This window comes from Pleurodeles waltl, chromosome 3_1 (genome assembly GCF_031143425.1).
Source record: "Pleurodeles waltl isolate 20211129_DDA chromosome 3_1, aPleWal1.hap1.20221129, whole genome shotgun sequence".
In the NCBI taxonomy this organism is placed as follows: Eukaryota; Metazoa; Chordata; class Amphibia; order Caudata; family Salamandridae; genus Pleurodeles; species Pleurodeles waltl.
In genome coordinates, this window is record NC_090440.1 from 645266593 (window position 1) to 645286010 (window position 19418).

The 19418-nt window shown below is 39.9% G+C and overlaps 1 protein-coding gene across 1 annotated transcript in view; it reads right to left on the bottom strand.

Moving 5' to 3' along the window:
* Positions 1-19418, bottom strand: part of LOC138284408 (intestinal mucin-like protein) — a 362338-nt gene that overhangs the window by 169275 nt on the left and 173645 nt on the right. Inside the window, exons 7-8 of the mRNA XM_069223145.1 lie at positions 15230-15328; positions 5811-5851 (exon numbers count right to left, since the gene is read on the bottom strand). Of these exons, the coding sequence (XP_069079246.1) occupies positions 5811-5851; positions 15230-15328 (140 nt within the window). The remainder of the gene's footprint in view (positions 1-5810; positions 5852-15229; positions 15329-19418) is intronic.

Sequence of the window (19418 nt, forward strand, 5' to 3'; positions counted from 1 at the left end):
CGACACTATTGTGTGAGGCCAGGGCACAGTCCTTACAAAGACAGGTGTGCCCCGCCTCTCCCTCCTCTCAGCCCAGGAAGGCTTTACAATATGTAGATGCACCTCTGTGACACCTCCACCCTCCCTGTGTTCAGGCTGTCTGAGAAGTATGCACAAAGCCCCAGCTGTCAGTCTGCCCAGATGTGGATTGGAGGCAAGCTGCAGAAGACCAAAGTCATAAGCACAGATAAATGTGCACTTTCTAGAAATGCCATTTCTGTGATAGTAATAAAAAATACACCTACACCAGTAAGCAGCATTTCTCACCATTATCACAACCATACCAAACATGCCTACGCTACCCCTCATAAATCAGACAATACCCCCTACACCTAAAGCAGGGCATTTCCCATGCAATCCTATGAGGATGCAGCACTCACAGCAGTGAGACACCAAGTTAGGCTGTTTGTCACTACCAGGATAGTCCACGCAACATGGCACATGTCCTGCCTTCTACATACATGGCACCCTGCCCAAAGGGCTAGCTAGGGTGTAAGTTAGGGGTGACTTATATGTAGTAAAAGGGGAGTTCAGGGCCTGGCAAGTAAATTTAGATGCCAGGTCTCTGTGGCAGGAAACGCTAGCAGGTCTTAGATAGGTTTGACAGGCTACTTCAGAGGGTGGCACAAGCAGCACTGCAGGCCCCTAGTAGCATTTAATTTACAGGCCCTGGGTATAGGGATACCACTTTACAAGGGACTTATAGGTAAATTAAATATGCCAATTAGGTATAATCCAATCATACCAATTTTGTAAGGGAGAGCACGTGCACTTTAGCACTGGTTAGCAGTGAAAAAGGGCTCAGAGTCAAAACATCAGCCAACAAAGGTCAGAAAAATAAGGAGGCAAAAAGGAAAAAATCTGGGGAATGACCCTGTAAAAGGGCCAGATCCAACAATTACCATGCACCTGGGAAAATGGGAAACGCAGAAGGTCCTTAAGCCCCAGAGAGAGCCGGGAGGATACTAGTATCTCCAAATTGCCAGGCCCCACTGCCATCCCTCCACAAGGACATATAGAATTTGAAAAATACCATTACTGACTTCTACAGGCTTGGAGATCCACAGAATGGTGGCTGTGGCAGAAGTAAGGATACTGGCATCCTATTGGTCCCATCCCTACTTCTCCCACTGCCTGCTGGCTGGTTGCTGACAGTTCCTTGGCAGTTCCTGCTGCCTCCCTCTATCAGTGTTAAAATGTTGATTACATTTGAGTGGCAGAAAAACTAGAGTGCTTTTTGTACAACATACAAAAGCATCAATTCTTGGGTAGATTTAAAGGGGTTCAAGAATGGTGTTTACTTTTATATTTTTTCTGTCCATGAGCACACCTAAGTTACCTTTTCTCTACTCTTTCAAAAATCCGAGAACTTCCATCTCAGATCACAGTGTTTAGGTAATCTTGGGTTACATACCTCCACTCTCACTAACCAAGAGACACACACAGAAAGGAAGCAAAGATAAGCAACAATGGATTGTATTCAAACACAATCAGTTTTGTTATCCATATAATTAGATTCATTAAAGTCCTTTCATGCACATTTTCAGGACCCAAATGCACATAAACCAGATGTATGATAGCATGGCGAATGCCATTACAACAAATGGTTTTATAACGCAAGCGTTATAATGAAAATGCCTTTACAACAAAAGGCTTTAACAAAGACATTTATTACAATTAATCTGCCATTTCAATGAAAGCCTTTACCAGTAAATGTAAGTATTTAACAAGCAAGTATGAACCCTTTTTGCATATGTACATTTGTGTGTTATATATATATATATATATATATATATATATATATATATAGAGAGAGAGAGAGAGAGACATACATGCATATATTTATATTTTTTTAATATATATATAAAAATATTTGTGTGTGTATGATTTTTAGGATATTTATATATATATATATATATATATATAATTTTCAAAAACAATTCAGTCACACACCAAAGGGCTGCACAATATCTAGACGGGCTCGTGAAATGTAGAATTGAAAATCACTCGTATATAATATCATCAGCTCCAATTTATTGAAAAAGTTCACATGCAGGTTAAATTAACACCGCATAAAAGAGTATAATAAATGAATGGCACTTATAAAATGGTCTCTAAAGTGCCGGCAAAGAACAAACACATGCTGTCCCAACCAAATGTTATATATATATATATATATATATATATATATACATTTACATATGAAACACAGATTCCTTTATCAAATTGAAGGAATAAACCGCACTCCAAAGTTGCTGTATATGCTGCTTCTTTATTTTCTGGGCTTCAATTCGATTACATGCAATTAATGCTGCCTTACGCGTTTCGGTCTGCCAAGACCTTGTTCACAGGCATTTGCAGGTGGCCCCTTACTTCAGTTTTTATATCCACAATTCAGAATTTAAATATATACACCTTCTAACAACCCTAAAAAATAGCCTCTGACCCCAATATTCCCTTACCATCCAAACACTCCACACTCCAAAAATGTGTACCCACCCTAAAATCGAAAATTTCACTTACCGCCCAAACACTATACCCACCCTAAACCCTACAAATACCCTTACCACTCAAAAATCCATACCCACCTTAATCCATAAAAATTTCACCCAAAAACGCATACCCATTATTAAATGTAAAAATTAATTTACCACTCAAAAGCTCATACCAATCCTAAAACAGGAAGATAACCCTTTACCACCCAAAAACCCATGCCCACACTCAAACCTAAAAATCCCATTGCTATCCAAAAAAAACACACCAACTTTAGAACCTAAAATTCACATACCACCCAAAAACCCATAAACACCCTAAACTATAAACATTCACTTACCACCCAAAAACTCATACCCACCCTAAACTCTAATAATCCCCTCACCACCCAAAAACTCATGCCTACCCTAAAACCTAAAAAGTCCCTTACCACCCAGAAACACATACCCATGCGTAAACGTCAAAAGTCCTCTACCACCTAAAAACCCATGCCCACACTAAAACCTAAAAATCCCCTTGCTATCCAAAAACACATACTCACCCTAAACCTGAAAAATTCCCTTACCACCAAAAAACCCATGCCCACACTAAACCCTAAAAATTCCCTTAATCACCCAAAAACCCATGCCCACCTTAAACACTCACAATTCCCTCACCACCCCAAAACCCATACCCAAAACTAAATCCTAAAACTTCTCTTAAAACCTAAAAACCTATATCCACCCTAGAACCTAAAATTCACATACCACACAAAAACCCATACCTACCCTAAACCCTAAACAATCCCTTACTACTGGAAAACTCACACCCACCCTAGACCCTAAACATTCCCATACCACCCAAAAAACCCTATCCACCCTAGATCCTAAAAGTTCATTACCACCCAAAAACCATACCCATTCTAAAACCTAAAAATTCCCTTACTACCAAAAAACCCAGACCCACCCAAAACCCTAAAACTTCCCTTACCGCCCAAAAACTCATACCCACCTTAACCCGTAAAAATGTCCTTACCACCCACAAACCCATACCAACCTTCGAACATAAAATGTCCTTACCACCCAAAAACCAAAACCCACCATGAAACCTAAAAATTCCCTCACCACTCACAAACCTTTACCCATCCTAAACAATAAAAATTCCCTTATCTACCAAAAACCCATACCCATCCTAAACCCTAAAAATTCACTTATAACCCAAAAACCCACAGCCACCGTAGAACCTAAAATTCCCTTCCCACCCAAATGCCAATAACCACCCTAAAACCTACAAATTCCCTTACCACCCAAAAACACATACCTATCCTTAACTGTAAAAATCCCCTTGCTATCCAAAAAAACATACCCACCCTAAACCTGAAAAATGCCCTTACCACCCAAAAACGTATGCCCACCCTAAGCCCTAAGTATTCCCCTATGACCCAAAAACCCATACCCACCTTAAATCCTCAAAATCACCTTACCACCCAAAAACCTGTATCCACCCTAAACCCTATAAATTCCCTTACCACCCAAAAACCCATACCCACCCTAGAATCTAAAATTCACATACCACACAAAAACCCATACCCACCATAAACACCAAACAAATCCCATACTACTGAAAAACTCATACACACCCATTCCCTTATCATGCAAAAACCCCTACCCATCCTAGAACCTAAACTTTCCTTACTACTCAAAAACCAATACCCATCCTAAAACCTAAAAGTTCCCTTACTACAAAAAACTCATACCCACTCTAAACCCTAAAAATTCCCTTGCCATCCACACACCCATACCAACCCTAGAACCTAAAATTTCTTTAGCACCCAAAAACCAAAACCCACCCTAAAACCTACAAATTCCCTTACTACAAAAACCCATACCCACCCTAAACCTTCCCTTACCACCCAAAAACTCATACCCACCCTAAACACTAAAAACTCACCTATCACCAAAAACCCACACCCCCGCAGAACCTAAAATTCCCTTCCCACCCAAAGCCAATACCCACCCTAAAAACGACACCTTCCTTTACCACCCAAAAACCTATACCTATTCTTAAATGTAAATACCCAACCTATACCCACCCTGAAACGTGAAAATGTCCTTACAACCCAAAAACCATGCCATCCCTAAAACCTAATAATCCACTTACCACCCAAACCCACACACCCTATATCCTAAAAAATCCCTTAATACCTAAAAGCCTATAACAAACCTAAACCCTACAAATGTACTTACCACCCAAAAACCCAGACCCATCCTAAACCCAAAAGATTCCCTTACCACCCAAAAACCCATACCCACCCTAAAAATCCCCTTACTACCCAAAAACCTATACCCACCATAGAACCTAAAATTCCCAAACCACTGAAAACCCCAAAACCAATTAAAAACTTAAAACTTCACTTACCACCAAAAAAACCATACCCACCCTAAACCCCCAAAAATTCCCTTACCACCCAAAAACCCGTACCCACCCTAAACCCTGAAAATTCCCTTACCACCCAAAAGCCCATACTCACCCTAATCCCTAAAAATGCCCTTAGCACTCAAAAGACCATACCCACCCTAACTAGAACCTAAAATTCCCTTACCATCCAAAAACCCATACCCACCCTAAAACCTAAAAATGTTCTTACCACCCAAAAACCCATTCCCATCCTAAAAAGATATATATTCTACAAATTATACACATACACATATTAATATATATATTTAGCACATATATATCCACACACATATATATTTAAAATCTGTTTATTTACCTACAATATATGTACATTTACCATGATTTTTGTTGTAAAAGGCATCCATGGTAAAGGCCTAATCGATGTAAAAAGATTTGTTGTAAAAGCCTTTCATTGTAAAGGCATTTTCGTAAAAATCCATCTCTATGAAGGCCTCTCCTTGTTTCACCTTTGTGACAAAGGCTGTTTCCCACATTAACAAACTTTTTACAGGAGAAATTGTTTGCGGTACACTCATGCATAGAAGTTCAACATTGGTACGTGCAGGAGCTGTGTTTCTGCATACTGTCTGCGTCTTGCCCACTGACCATAACCTTAGATTATTCTCAGATGCTGCTCCATAACCTGGAATGTGGGCCAAATCCTCAAGAAGTATAATGAAACATAAAAGCCCTACAAAAGGATAAAACTTAAAGCAGTTTATTACCAATTTCCTTTACATTCCTTTGGATCTTGGATCTAGGTGAAGCTGCAACATAATCCTTTTAGATACCCTAACTTTTAGATCAAAAGTGAAACATAAAATGTGTTTGTTGATTCTTACCTTGTATTCAACATTGTTCTGAACACAGACACCTTTTGGGACTGTTGGGATTGAAAGTTATATTGTTTAGACTGATTTACAAGACTGTGCATTAAAATAATGAAATACAGATGCATGCAAGACACAAACTAATTTCCTGCATTCCTACCTGAAAAATATGTTTTTGGTGATACCGTAAAGAACAGTTTTTCACTAAATCAGAACACAGACTTATTGTAAACCTTTTTCTGTTTTTTCTAGAGTTTTGAATGATCCTGATGTATACTGGGAAACCCATGTCACATTCGCTATAGCTTTCCTGCCCCCTAAAATAACAACAGCAACAACAGCAATAATAATAATAATAATAACTACTATTATTATTATATTATATAATATACAATACGGAAATAATAATAATCATAATAATACCACAAAAGAAAGACAACAATAAAAACAATAATATTAACATTAATAATAGTAATAACAATTATAACAATAATTACAAGTGCTCAGAAGTGGATTCCTTCAAGATCCAGTATATATGACAATGATGATAATTTTCCCTTGTTGTCAATATACACAAGCCATATTTGAATGCTGCTACCGGTGGGAGATATTTACTTGAGCAGCACCCAACAGTGGTAACTGTAGAGAGAGACAAGACTGGGAAAAGCAGAAAGACTAGACTGGGAAAAAAGCAAGAAGTGCTGCCAGACGCTCTACTAAATCTCCACCCTCTTATCAGATCACAACCAAGCATACAGAATTAAATTCCATATTACCCCCAAGTTTATTTAATTGAATGTGTTCAAAGGCTAATAATCAGAATTGTAAAGTCATAGAATGTTTCAAATTACAATTTCTGCTTGCTCTTATATGTTCTTTCCAAAAATCTTTCAGTTTTTGAGTAGCCAATGCAATAGGCCACACACACACACACACACACAAGGAATGTTATTTCTTCTTTTCTCCTGAATACCCTAATTGATACGTTACTAAACTCTGACTCTACACTGATTTATGATTATCTAGTTCATTTTGAAACTATGAAATTTGTGAAGCACTTCCAATAGTTTGTCAATAGTTAATGAATTGCAAAATTATCATTGGAAGTATAATTGTTCTGCGTATTAGAAAGTGTCAGTATCTACTGATAGCTTTCCACTCTTCCGTCTTAGACTATTTATTTTCATTAATTTTCACTGTTATATGGGTCTTAACGGGTTTTTCCATTGTTGTCTGTACTCAGTTGCTTTTGTAATGTTTTTGTGGATCTTGCAATGTAAACCTACCATGATAGTTTTGAGCAATTTCATAACATGAAATAATGTGTCTATGTAATGTAATTTGAGCATTAATAAGCATATACGGAGTTGATATTTGAAGCAATGCACTGAATTTGATTATGTATAATTTGAAGGATTTTGGAGTTGATATTTGAAGCAATGCACTGAATTTGATTATGTATAATTTGAAGGATTATACAAGTATATGTTTACATTTTATTGAAAGATTTATATTTTGTAGCTCTCAAAAATTTAGATTTCTTTGTGAGCCTTAAAAAAGTTGGGTGCCGAAAAACATGTGTCGGCTAGCGGTGAAGGTTATTTGACCTCAATTTGAGAATAATAAACTTAATGAAGATAAACCAATCAATTTTTATTCTTGATGGTCTATAATAAATGGGTGGACCATGATTAAAAATACAATTACTGGATATGTATTAAAACATATTTGTGTAGGCATCCTATGACTTCAGAACTACATCAATTTTTTTTATGTTCAAAATACTGCCCAATTCTTATATTCATTTTCTTGCATTTGACTGTTGCATATTAACTTTGAAATGTTAACATTATTTTTTCCAATACCCCACACTTCTTGTTGATCTCTGATATTTGATGGATTCCTGCTTGCCTAAGAGAACAATAATTTGTGTCTTTGTCACTTTAGGTTCCTTGGATGAGTATGGGTGCAAATCAAATGTCTCAATGGTATGTTCCCTACTATATACACACTTAAAGGTATATAGTGTATCATTGTGGTGCTAGGTGTTCACATAGAGGTAGAGATGTTTGCATTCACTAGTAGGCCTTTTAAAAGGCTTCGAATGAAGGTTCATAAACCAGGGACATGGTGACTATCAGAATAGCACAGGCCATCTTGAAGCTCCTCATAGACTTTCCCCTTCGAATTTTCTCTTACTTGCAAACGACAGGCCTGAAGATAGGGCCTTTTTATCTCACACTGCTGTTCTTCCATACATCTGAGACGTCACTAACCTTAAGACCTCCCTGTTTCCCAAACTAGAACTTCCACTGGTGTAGCTGTAATAGTGTCAGGCAAATGCTAAGAGTTTATTTCTGACATGAGTGACTTATAAACTTCGATTCCTTATACTCATGATTAGAATGATTGCATAACATAATCAATGCCCAATCACTGCCCTGAACTGAATACATCATTTCATCATGCCTGCTTTCCAGGATGGCTATGGATCTGTGAAACATATTTTACTCTAAAAGAAATGAAGTGGTTATGATTCTGCAGAGTAATAGTCACTTCAGACACCACTTTGGGATGTCATCAAATTGTGTATATATTTACGTGACATGAATATATGTATTTTGATTCAAACAAGCAAGGATTGTAATCACCATCACAGGTGATTAAAAGAGTCATTTTGAGTTTAGCAGAAAATGAGTTATTTTATAAATTGATAGGATGCCAGCTCACTAAATCTGCTGTTCCTTTACCCACTATAGAGGTGGGGGACTTACTTCTAGATTTTCAACCACAGGGTCTGAGCTGACTCTACCTACAAAAACACTTGACCTAGCTGCCCACGAGCTACTGAAACACTGCATCGTGGTGCCACTACCACTAATTATCTCAGCCAGGATCTGTTAAGACCTTTCCAACTTTGGGCCGCTGAAGCCTGTTTGGTTGAATAGACTCTCAATGATTACACTAGAGGGCAATCACAAAACTCAAGATTCAGAAAGTCTTTCTCAGCGTGAATCTGCTCTCCTGACACTCCCTAGTCAGGCTGAGAGAGCTAGTCGAGCCCCTGTGGTGCCAACCCTTGAGAATAGCTCATGTGCCACTGCCTGAGATTTCCCCTGTTGAACTAAAATAAGTGTTCCATATTGATGTGTTTTTTGCTTTGTAGTGCTGGACAATGTGAACATATCGCATTTCAAGAAGCCTGCCAGTCTACTCGCCTTGGTGAGCTATGGTCTCTGCAGTGTTTCTTACCTATTTCGACTCTGCTGTTCAGTCCCGTATGCAGTCAGTTCTTCTTTCGTGCTTGTGGCTTCTATTGGTTATTTTTCTAGTAGTCAGTATCATGAAAGCTTGCCATTGACAAAGTACAAATACTGCATAGTTTTCTTTACAATAATAATATTAGTATGTCAAGATATGCATGTTTTTAAAATGTGTCCACATATTATGAAACGTGCTACATTGGTTTCTATTGTGTTTAAACAAAATAGGTTTCTCTGGTAACTAATGATGGAATAAAAAGACGCCTTCTTTCCTTTAGTTCTACATGAAAATGAAATGTGATGAATCTTGTGTGGCCCACGTGTCTGCAGTCATATGCTTCAAAGAGGTGGCTATCTCTAGTGTCTCGGATTTTGGCGTTTGGGCAGTTTCAGGCGACGATGCTCCCAAAACTGGAGTAGGGAACCAAAAGTAGCCCTAGCTAGAATGTTCAGACCAGTACACTACCTTCCTCTTCTTGCACTAATTCTCTATTTCGCCCTATCCATCGTGTCTGTCCTTCCTTCTCTCCCTTCTTTCTTTCTTATCTCTTTCTCTCTAGCTCCCTTGCAGCAAGTAACCTTAGGGAGGTAGAAATGCTAAGAGCTGCGGTGTCCACAGAATCCTTCTGTTGTTCCCTTATCTTTACTGTCAGTTACTTTAGCCCAGAGAGCTGATGCATAATCCCCTGAGTGTAACGCTGGCCTGTACCTTTTAGATCTGGCCATCACTAGTAAAATGACACCAGTGCATATGTATTTTCTTTTAGTTTCACATTTTTAGTAGAAGCATGTGACAGGTGTGTTCATTTATTTTTATTTTTGTGGCATATGCTTGCACTAAAAAAATAAATAACTGTTGGCCAGCTTGCCAAGGTCAGACCCATTGACTTTGCCAATGTTTGTTACATTTCGGTGATACTTTGACAAATAAAGTTTACATTTCACTTGCGGAGTTCCGATTCGTTTTTATTATTTTTTAAAGCACTGCTTTTGCAGTCCCATGATTACCTGCAAGGTTCTTACTCACAGTTCCAGTCACTAACAAGCGGGACTGCGCAGTTCTACAATGTTCTCATTTGTGTACGTCATGCAACTAGTAACCACTCGAGAGATGGTGGGGTTTTAGAGTTTCCCGCCTCAGAGTAACGGACACTTCATAGTATTGCACCTTCGTGGTTAGACTGAAGCCAAAGGTTGTATTTGTGTGTTCTACTACATAAACAACACTTTACCTTTGAAAATAGTATGTTTTGTTTTATTTTATCCACGGAATGCGCGTACCTCTCCAATTAAGGCAAATACATTTCTTCCCCTAGAATTCACAAACGTCATAAAATGTAGCAAAATACATTTCTCAGGATTGCATTGGTTAGGGGCAGCAGTATACGGAACTTTCGATGGTTTACGAAGCTTTCAGCAAAGACCTCTGCCTTTTTTGTCTGGTTAAATTAATTGAAACTATTGTCATTTGATCGTAAACGCAGCTCAGTAAAATGCTATTAACTAGTAATCCATTACTGGGTCACTGGAATGTAAAGACCACATGTGGCAATGCAAAAAGACAAATTAACGAAGTCAATAGGTCTGGATGTTTATTATTGCAAGTTCTTAACTAATGGGTGAGTTTCTGTTTTGGGGGGACGAAAGTGTCGTACTGTGCATAGGTAGCTGCCTTTATTCGTACGTGTACTGGTGAAGATACATGTCAGTGATGTTCAAGCTATCCACTTTAGTTAACAGTCATGACATTTCTATCTCATGATGTCTTCTCAGTCAAAATCCACTATCTCGTTTCTTCTGACCTTGATGTGAGGTGATGGGATTTGCTGCAATCTCATTATAAGATCTAGAGTTGTGTGAAGTCAATCACTGTGATGTCATCACCTTGTTAACTGACAGTTTAGAATCTAGAAAAAAACATACTTTTTTGATCGCATATTTTTGGAAAGTTTGGAAATGTCCGAGGGTATGCCACAGAAAGTATGTTATGATGCAGTAGATGTGCACTGTAATTAACTCTATATGCTTTTACAGTTAATAGCCAATGTATGCATCAATAATTAGTGTCATTGATGTCTATAGACACGAGTCTTTGTAGTTCTTTGCAATGGATATGAGGTAAGACAATATGGTCACTGTGATGGCTAAGTCACAATTACCATATACCACCATTAATGGGTCTATATGGCTTCCGCGAATTTAGGCTCTTTAAAACTAGCAGCAAACTGTGATATCTTTAAAAACTTACTATATTTTTCTTGTTAGCGCAAGAGGGAGTTCCAATGCAAACAACATTTCTGAATGTCTTTATATGTATGTATGTGTTAGCACATTAAAGCCAGACCTATTTGATTTTTCAAAGCCTGTTCTATTAGTTCTACTTTGCAAAGTCATATCAATTATTTAGGAGATTTACTGATTTCTGAATTGCACAAAATAATTTACAATACGGAGGTAAACTTTCATATATCTCTTTCTGCATTGTTTAAAATCAATTCATGTTATGTTGCAGCATCGTTTTATTTCTTATCAGACACTCCTACAGTACCCTTTCCGAACACAACTTCCTTGATCAGTGGGCAGTAGAAGCTGTTTGCTAGCTTGGGCAGCGTATGGGGCAGAGTAAACTAACAAATGAAATTGACCCCACTAATAGTCCAGGAGCCTCACATCTAGGTTTTACAGTGAGGTACAAGAGTCGGAGTGGAAAATCTTGGATTGAAATGTCAAGCAAGAACATGAGACTCAATTCAGTTATCGGTGAAGCTTGCCACCATGTACCAGCATCGTCATGGTGCACAGTTCTTTCAACGAAACACTGTCTTGCAAAAAATAGATGTACAGATCAACATTTGTTTTCAAGGGTTGTATTTTTTTCAAACACCTGTCCTAGAATGTTAGTAATTTTAGTCCTGGAACACTGAACATGGCTGTTTACAATTATGCTAGTTCTCCTTCATCATCATCTCCCAACACGCATAAAACAGCCCCTATATATTTTCCAGCCCAGAAAAAAAATATTTGCATTTTACATGAAAGCAATTTTAGGATCCGAATTTTGGTGCTTGAAAATGTCACCACCCTATTCATACGTCTCATTGAAATTCAAAAGAACACCTCAGTTACACTGTGTCCGCCTACTGCAGCAGCCACTTTGAGAAGATCTGAACTTATAAAGGTCCATTGATATGTAGATTAGCTAAGTGCATACTTTGTTTGCCTAATACAAGTCAGAGGCCCTCTTCCTTTACCTTAGACGTTCCGAAATATTTTTCCCACCTTTCTACTAAACTCTCTCTCACTGTTATCTCGGATGATTAATGTTAGACTTTTCATCCTTGGCATGGTCCCTTAACTTTTTGCCTCTGTTCCCCAGGTTGTTGATGTGTGCTGGACTCTGGTTGTGCTGTTTTTGTTACTCTGGGCACTTTACCATTGCTAACGAGTGCTAAAGTGCAAGTGCTCCTTCACAAAATGTGTATGTGATTGGTTTAGACGTGATTGGCATATTTGATTTACCAGTAAGTCCCTAGTAAAGTGCACTAGAGGTGCCAGGGCCTGTAAATCAAATGCTACTAGCGGGCCTGCAGCACTGGTTATGCCACCCACATAAGTAGCTCTGTAGTCATGACTCAGACCTGTCATTGCAATGTCTGTGTGTGCAGTTTTACCTGTAAATTCGACTTGGCAAGTGTACCCACTTGCCAGGCCTAAACCTTCCCTTTTCTTACATGTCAGACACCCCTAAGGTAGGCCCTAGGTAGCCCCAAGGGCAGGGTTGTGTGTATGGTTAAGGTAGGACATATAGTAATGTGCTTTATATGTCCTGACAGTGAAATATTGCTAAATTCGTTTTTCACTGTTGCAAGGCCTGCCCCACTCATAGGTTAACATGGGGGCTACCTTTAAATCTGATTAAAGTGTAGATTCCCTTTGGGAGCGGATGGACATTTGGAGTTTGGGGTCGCTAAGCTCACAATTTAAAAATACATCTTTTAGTAAAATTGATTTAAAATTGTGCGCTTGAAAATGCCACTTTTAGAAAGTGAGCATTTTCTTGCTTATACCATTTCTGTGACTCTGCCTGTTTGTGGATTCCCTGTCTGGGTCAGTTTGACAGTTGGGCTAGTTGCACCTCACACTAGACAGTGACACAAAGGAAGCTGGGGTGTAGCCTGCATATCCTGATGAGCCATCTGTGCTAGGAGGGAGGGGAGGAGTGGTCACTCGCACCTGAAAGGGCTGTGCCTGCCCTCACACAATGCAGTCTCCAACCCCCTGGTGAGTGTCTGGGGCATGGCCTGGGCAAGGCAGGATTTCACATTCCAAAGAGACTTTACTTTGAAGTAGGCCTACTTCAAAGGAGAAACTGGGTATAAGAAGGGCACCCAAAACCACAGACTTTAGACACACTTCTGGAACCAAGAGGAACATCTGCCTGGAGAAGAGCTGAATAGCTGAGGAAGAAGTGCTGTCCTGCCTGTGACTGTGCTTTGTGGAGCTTTCCTGCAGTGCTGCTTCTGCCAGAGTAAGAGGGCAAAGACTGGACTTTGTGTGCCTTCCATCTTGTGAAGAAATCTCCAAGGGCTTGATTTAGAGCTTGCCTCCTGTTGTTTGAAGTCCCAGGGACACGAAAGACTTCTCTCTGCCAGCACCTGGAGTCTCTGGAGAGACTCCTGCTCTGACAAGTGGTGCCCTATCCAGTCCCTGGGCCCTTGAAAAGAAAGCTGGTAGAAATCCAAGGAAATCGACTTCAGACGACTTCGGATCGACGCTGCTGCTGAATCCGGTGACACCGCCCGCACCTGACGCCGTGACCTTCGCTGGAACGCGACGCTCTTCGCAGGCCCGACGCCGCTGCAGCCTCGCTGAAGTCTGCGACTCCGTGGAAGTCACCGCACCATGTCGTGACCGACGTCGCTCGAAGTGTGCGGATTCAACTGTTTGCACAGACGCCGCGATCCCCGACTTCGCGCATCGGCTTGTTTTCACTCTTCACCAAAGGTACTGTACTTGGGGGTCCACGCGACTCCATGTCCAGCGCCCCTGGTGTCGGCTTGTTGGGAACGACTCCGTCACGACGCCGTGTTAACACCTCATCGAAGTGTTTTTGTTTCTAAGCGCTATTTTTGAGTTTAATCTTAAAAAAATCATAACTTGACTTGTGTATGTTGGATTTTTGTTGTTTTGGTCTTGTTTTGTTTAGATAAATATTTCCTATTTTTCTAACCTGGTGTTGTGTCATTTTGTAGTGTTTTCATTAAGTTACTGGGTGTGTTGGTACAAATACTTTACACCTAGCACTATGAAGTTAAGCCTACTGCTCTGCCAAGCTACAAAGGGGGTAAGCAGTGGTTAGCTGAGGGTGATTATTTTTTACCCTGACTAGAGTGAGGGTCCTTGCTTGAACAGGGGGTAACCTGACTGTCAACCAAAGACCCCATTTCTAACAATTAAGAAGTAGGCAACTCCTGGGATGTTGCAGTATAGGATACCTCATCAGTGAGCTGCCACTCTCACAAAGTTAAAACCCAAGCCAACAAAAATGCCAGGCAACATTAAGACAACTTGGACACCACCAAATTGAAACACCTGAAATAATTGAGGGCTGTGCACTCATTTGTCAGTTTTTAAAAGTGAGAGAAAGGGTCATTTGTTTCTAGGTTGCCTACTAAATGACCTAGCCATATTATTCATTTTTTTCCTTGGAAGATCTATATTTGTAATATTTTCATATACCCTTAGAACCCACGGATGTTGTAAATTTGCATTGGTTCCTGTGTTATGTTGCTTTTTATGATTTTTGTGAACGTTTATGTTGTTTATCTGTAACACCTGTACATTATTAATATCCCTTTATGTTAATATTGTCTATATGCAACACTTACAAATTAAGAATAAAACGAAGAAACAAGCGAAAATCTGGGGTGCGTTATAAGTTCGCCATCATGCACAATGTTCGTTACCATTTTGCAAATGATTAAACTAATGGGGTTATACAGTGGCATTTACACACATTTAAGGGTTACACAGTTTAGGAACATGTGTGTTTACCCGGATTAATAGCTAATTTCTCTTGAACAAGCAGTTTTCACTGACTCCACCACCATCCCAATTGCCTGTGTACAGTGGCTGTTTTATAACGTAAAGTAGAAGATTGCAACTTACCACAGATGAGTCTAGCACAGCAAAGTCCAAATTCCACAGTCAGCTGGAAGCCGAGTGCACAGACGAGTTGTTTTTTGGGGCACAGGTTGGGGTTACACCCTGTAAGGCGTAAATAAGAAAGATGAAAGAAAGATAAGTGTGCAATAGTAGGAGGCAGAACATTTTTGAAAGTCTTAACTTTTTTTAACCCTGCTCGCAACTGCAGAAGACTAGACTGTACCTCAAGTGGATGGGGGTCTTAAGCGCCAATGCACAGAACCTTCAATTGGTCTTCACTATGTTTGGCTCCTCACTAAAACACTGTGCGTTCACTAGCCTCTAATTACTAAGTAACAGTTACCTACTTGCAATTCTATTTCTCCTCCATCTGAATCTTTATTATTATAGTTATAAGAGGTGAATTGTTCTACCCACGAGCTGCATCCCAGGGCTGTTTTTTTTTACAAACATGTACAAAAATCAAAATACCTTTTTATTTTGATAAGAGCCAGTTTGTCTAGCAAAAGCAATGTTTAGGATAACCGAGATGACAGGCTAAGCTGGCCAATTTTTTAAAGTAGAAAACAAAGTCACTATGAATAACCAATCGATCTGAAAAACACTTCCACAAATCATTTTTAGAAGAAGGGTGAGAGGAAATGGGAACAATGTAGCATTACAAGCTGAAGGCTGCATAGCAGGCAATACTGTGCGGCGCACCACCAGTATTTCCTCATTCCCTGTAGGTAGGAGAACCAATAGCAGTTGTCTTTGCCTGTGTTCCTAAGAGGAGTTGCTTATCAGTATAACCCTGCTTTTCTTAAATCAGTTTGTAACCTAGAAATCTACATTGGTTCCTTTCTTTTTTTAACATTATATTTATTTATTTTTTCAGCACAAAATACACAAAAATAACAGCTAATAGGGAGAACACAAATCAGCATCCCAAATGTGCATAACTCTTATGACATACATCAGCTGCCAGTCTAAAACAGTGTCTATACATTCTAACAACCACCCTGTTCGCCCCATCCCCATTACCACCTTCCCTTTTGGCCCCCTATAGGTGTGTCCTCAGGGTGAGGCATGGGCTTCTTGCGCAACCACCTGGAAGCCGGCCCTGTGAATCAGTGCAGGAGGACAAGTAGCCAAGAAATCCACCCCACAATCACAAAAGCCTTCCAAACTTTATGAAATTTTGTTTGTGAATCATGGATAATAGATTAAACTTTCTCCATAGCATAAATAGGCCATATCTTACCCCACCACACATGCATAAGGGGTATATCAGTTTGCTTCCATACCTGGGCCAAAGACAATCAAGCACCAATCAGAAGCTGAGAAATTATTTTACTGATAGGGGTTGTTTATGCAAACATAGGGCAACTCTTGGATCACACAAACACAACTAGCGGATTGAGTGGGAGCTCAGTGCCCATAATCTGGCGAATGCATTTCAGAATCTCTCCCCAGTATCTCTGAATGTGGGGGCAGGTTCACCACATATGCAGGTGCAGCCTTCCTTTAGGGTGGAGGGGCCACACTCCCCCAACTGTTGCCCCTCATGAAGAGTGTCTGTCAGCCTGAACAAAGATCAGCCTGACAGACACTCTTCATTTTCAGCTCAGACAGCCAGGCGTGAGACATGCACGATTTGCGCAGACTCCTGGCTGCCTAAGTTGAACTTTGCTGGGCTGAGGAGGTCACAGCTCCTATAGGCGTGACCTCCTCTGCTCAGCAAAGGTGTCTCGAGGCCCTCCCCTGGGTGATGAGGAAAGCGTCACCCATTGACTTTGACCTGGGCGCTTCAGGTTTAAGCCCTGAAGCACCCAGGGCGAGTGTTAATCAGTGACACTTTGTCACAGAATGAGGTAGGGTCAGCAGTCTCACTGACCCCATCCCACTCTGTGACGAGGCTGAGACTGTTGCCTTCCCTCATTGGCTGACCTAAGGAGTTGAGGCATGACTACTTAGAGGTAGCACAAATTCTTCTTCTGGAAGTTTACGGCAGAGTCAACACATACATACTGTGCGTACAGGAGATACTTAGATGCTTTGTGATGTGGGAAAGTACAACACAAATGTTAAACCAATGTTGGAAGAAGTGAGAGGCAGAGAGAGCATGAGAAGCCTCTTGAAGGTAAGAGTCGGGAGAGAGTGAACCGGCAGGGAAGCAAATAAGAAGGTTTCCACTGTCAAAGTGTCAGAAAAGGGATAGGCAAAACAGGAATGTGGCAAAACAACCTAAGAAAAAGTATTGTTTAAGAAGTATAATGACAAAAGAAGTGTGAGGCGGGGCTGACTGGGAACTAGATGAGCAGAAAGCAATAAAACAAGATTGCCCTGTTAAGACCTTAAGAGTGGGCAGAAAGGACAGATATTAGTGGGCAAGGGAGATTTACTGAGTAAATGTCAGTCAAATCAGGTGAGGAAGGAGCACCTATGACTACAGAAAAAAGATCCCAGTACCTTGGGAACATTAATTGGTACAGAAATCAGAAAAGTAATATAGAGTAGGCAAGGAGAGAGGATAATGATATCAGGTCACAAAGACAAAAAGGAGTATTAGGCCCTGCTGAAGGGCACATTGAAAAGTTGATATTTTCTCTAACAGACAAGGTAAAACTAGGTTTTCCGTATTTTCAGTATCAGAAGACAACGTAAAAGAAATACTGGGGCCAGTGAGATGATGGAAAGTAAGTAAGATATTTTATTACAAACCACACAGGTACTTGAGTAGGCAGTAAAGGAGCTCAAAGGTGTGGTGGAGACAAGCACTGAAGACATCTTGAGATTGTAGCAGAGAAAGAAAGAGTCAGAAGAAACTGGAAAGACTGCAGAACAATATACGTAGGAATAATTTCAGGATTTTAAACATTCCGGAGGACGTCTAGGGGGATGACTTGAAGCTATTTGTAGTAGATATGCTAAGTAAAGCCATCCACCTAAAAGATCGCATGATAGCCCTAAAGAAAGATATTCAGAGAGTCCCATGTAATCCCTCTAAGAACAATACCAGTAGGAAAATCCAATGGAAAAATGTGGTGAACTTTATAAGTTATGAAGTAAAGAAACACATTCTATCCACTGCTTCAAAGTAAAAGACCCTGAGAGTAAATAGGGTCATCTTCACTATTAAACAGATATGTCACAGGGGACTCAAGACTATCAGTGAGACCTAGGAAAATGTATGGACAAACTTAACTATGCTGGTGATGATGGGAGGGAGATGCATGCACTAAAAATTATATAAATGGAAGATTGAAAACAAAGAAAGAGAAATGAACACCAGTATATATCTTATTGTGTAATGTGAACTGAGTGAGGACAAAGTATAGATGGGGAAAATACTGCAGTACTGCAAAACTGTGAGGCGCAAATCATAATATTACTGGGAACGTATTTGCTGAGGGAATAATGTAGATCCCTTTTTAAAAATCAAGAATGGGCCAAGCAGCTGGTATGTACACACCAGGCATGTTGTTCAAAGGGGGTGGCCAATGTGACAAATGGGAGGTAGGTAGTAGCAAAATTACGAATACATCAGGTAGGCCCTCTATACACAGTTACCGTTACTATAGACCCAATATTGTGTTGTATTGCATTGTAATAGTATTTATAAAGCGCTTAGTACCCCTGACATAGAAGCACTTTTTGGCGAGTAGCACGCTACTCCAGAACCCAAGAGAAATTAGTGGAGGATTATTATAGGGAAATATGAGTACAGTTTTAGTACTATTGTGAGTTAATTTCAGCAGAGGATATATGAGTTTGTTAGTTGAATTGACTTGAGTAATGGAGGGATAGAGGAGGGAAAAATCCAGAAGTGTTAATTGGGAGTTTATAGTAATAGGATGAGGCTTGGGATGAATAAAGGAGAGATGGAGGAGGGAAGAGCCTGTGGAAAGGGTTAGGGAGATCATAGTAGCGAGGGGTTGGATGTCAAAGGTGAGATAAATGAGTGAGAATTTAGAAGGGTTGTATGGGAGATCATAGTAGTAAACTGAGCTTTGAGTGAGCTAGATGTGGAAGAGGAGGGAAGAGCTTAGGCAGGATTAATTTGGAGATGAAAGTAGTAGAGTGGGTTTGGGTTGAGTCAGAGTGGGGGATGGAGGATAGATTGATTGAGACATGACATATAGTGATCGGTAAACAAAGTAAAGTTTACCAGAGAGTACATTTATATTATTTTTATTTATTTATAATTTCG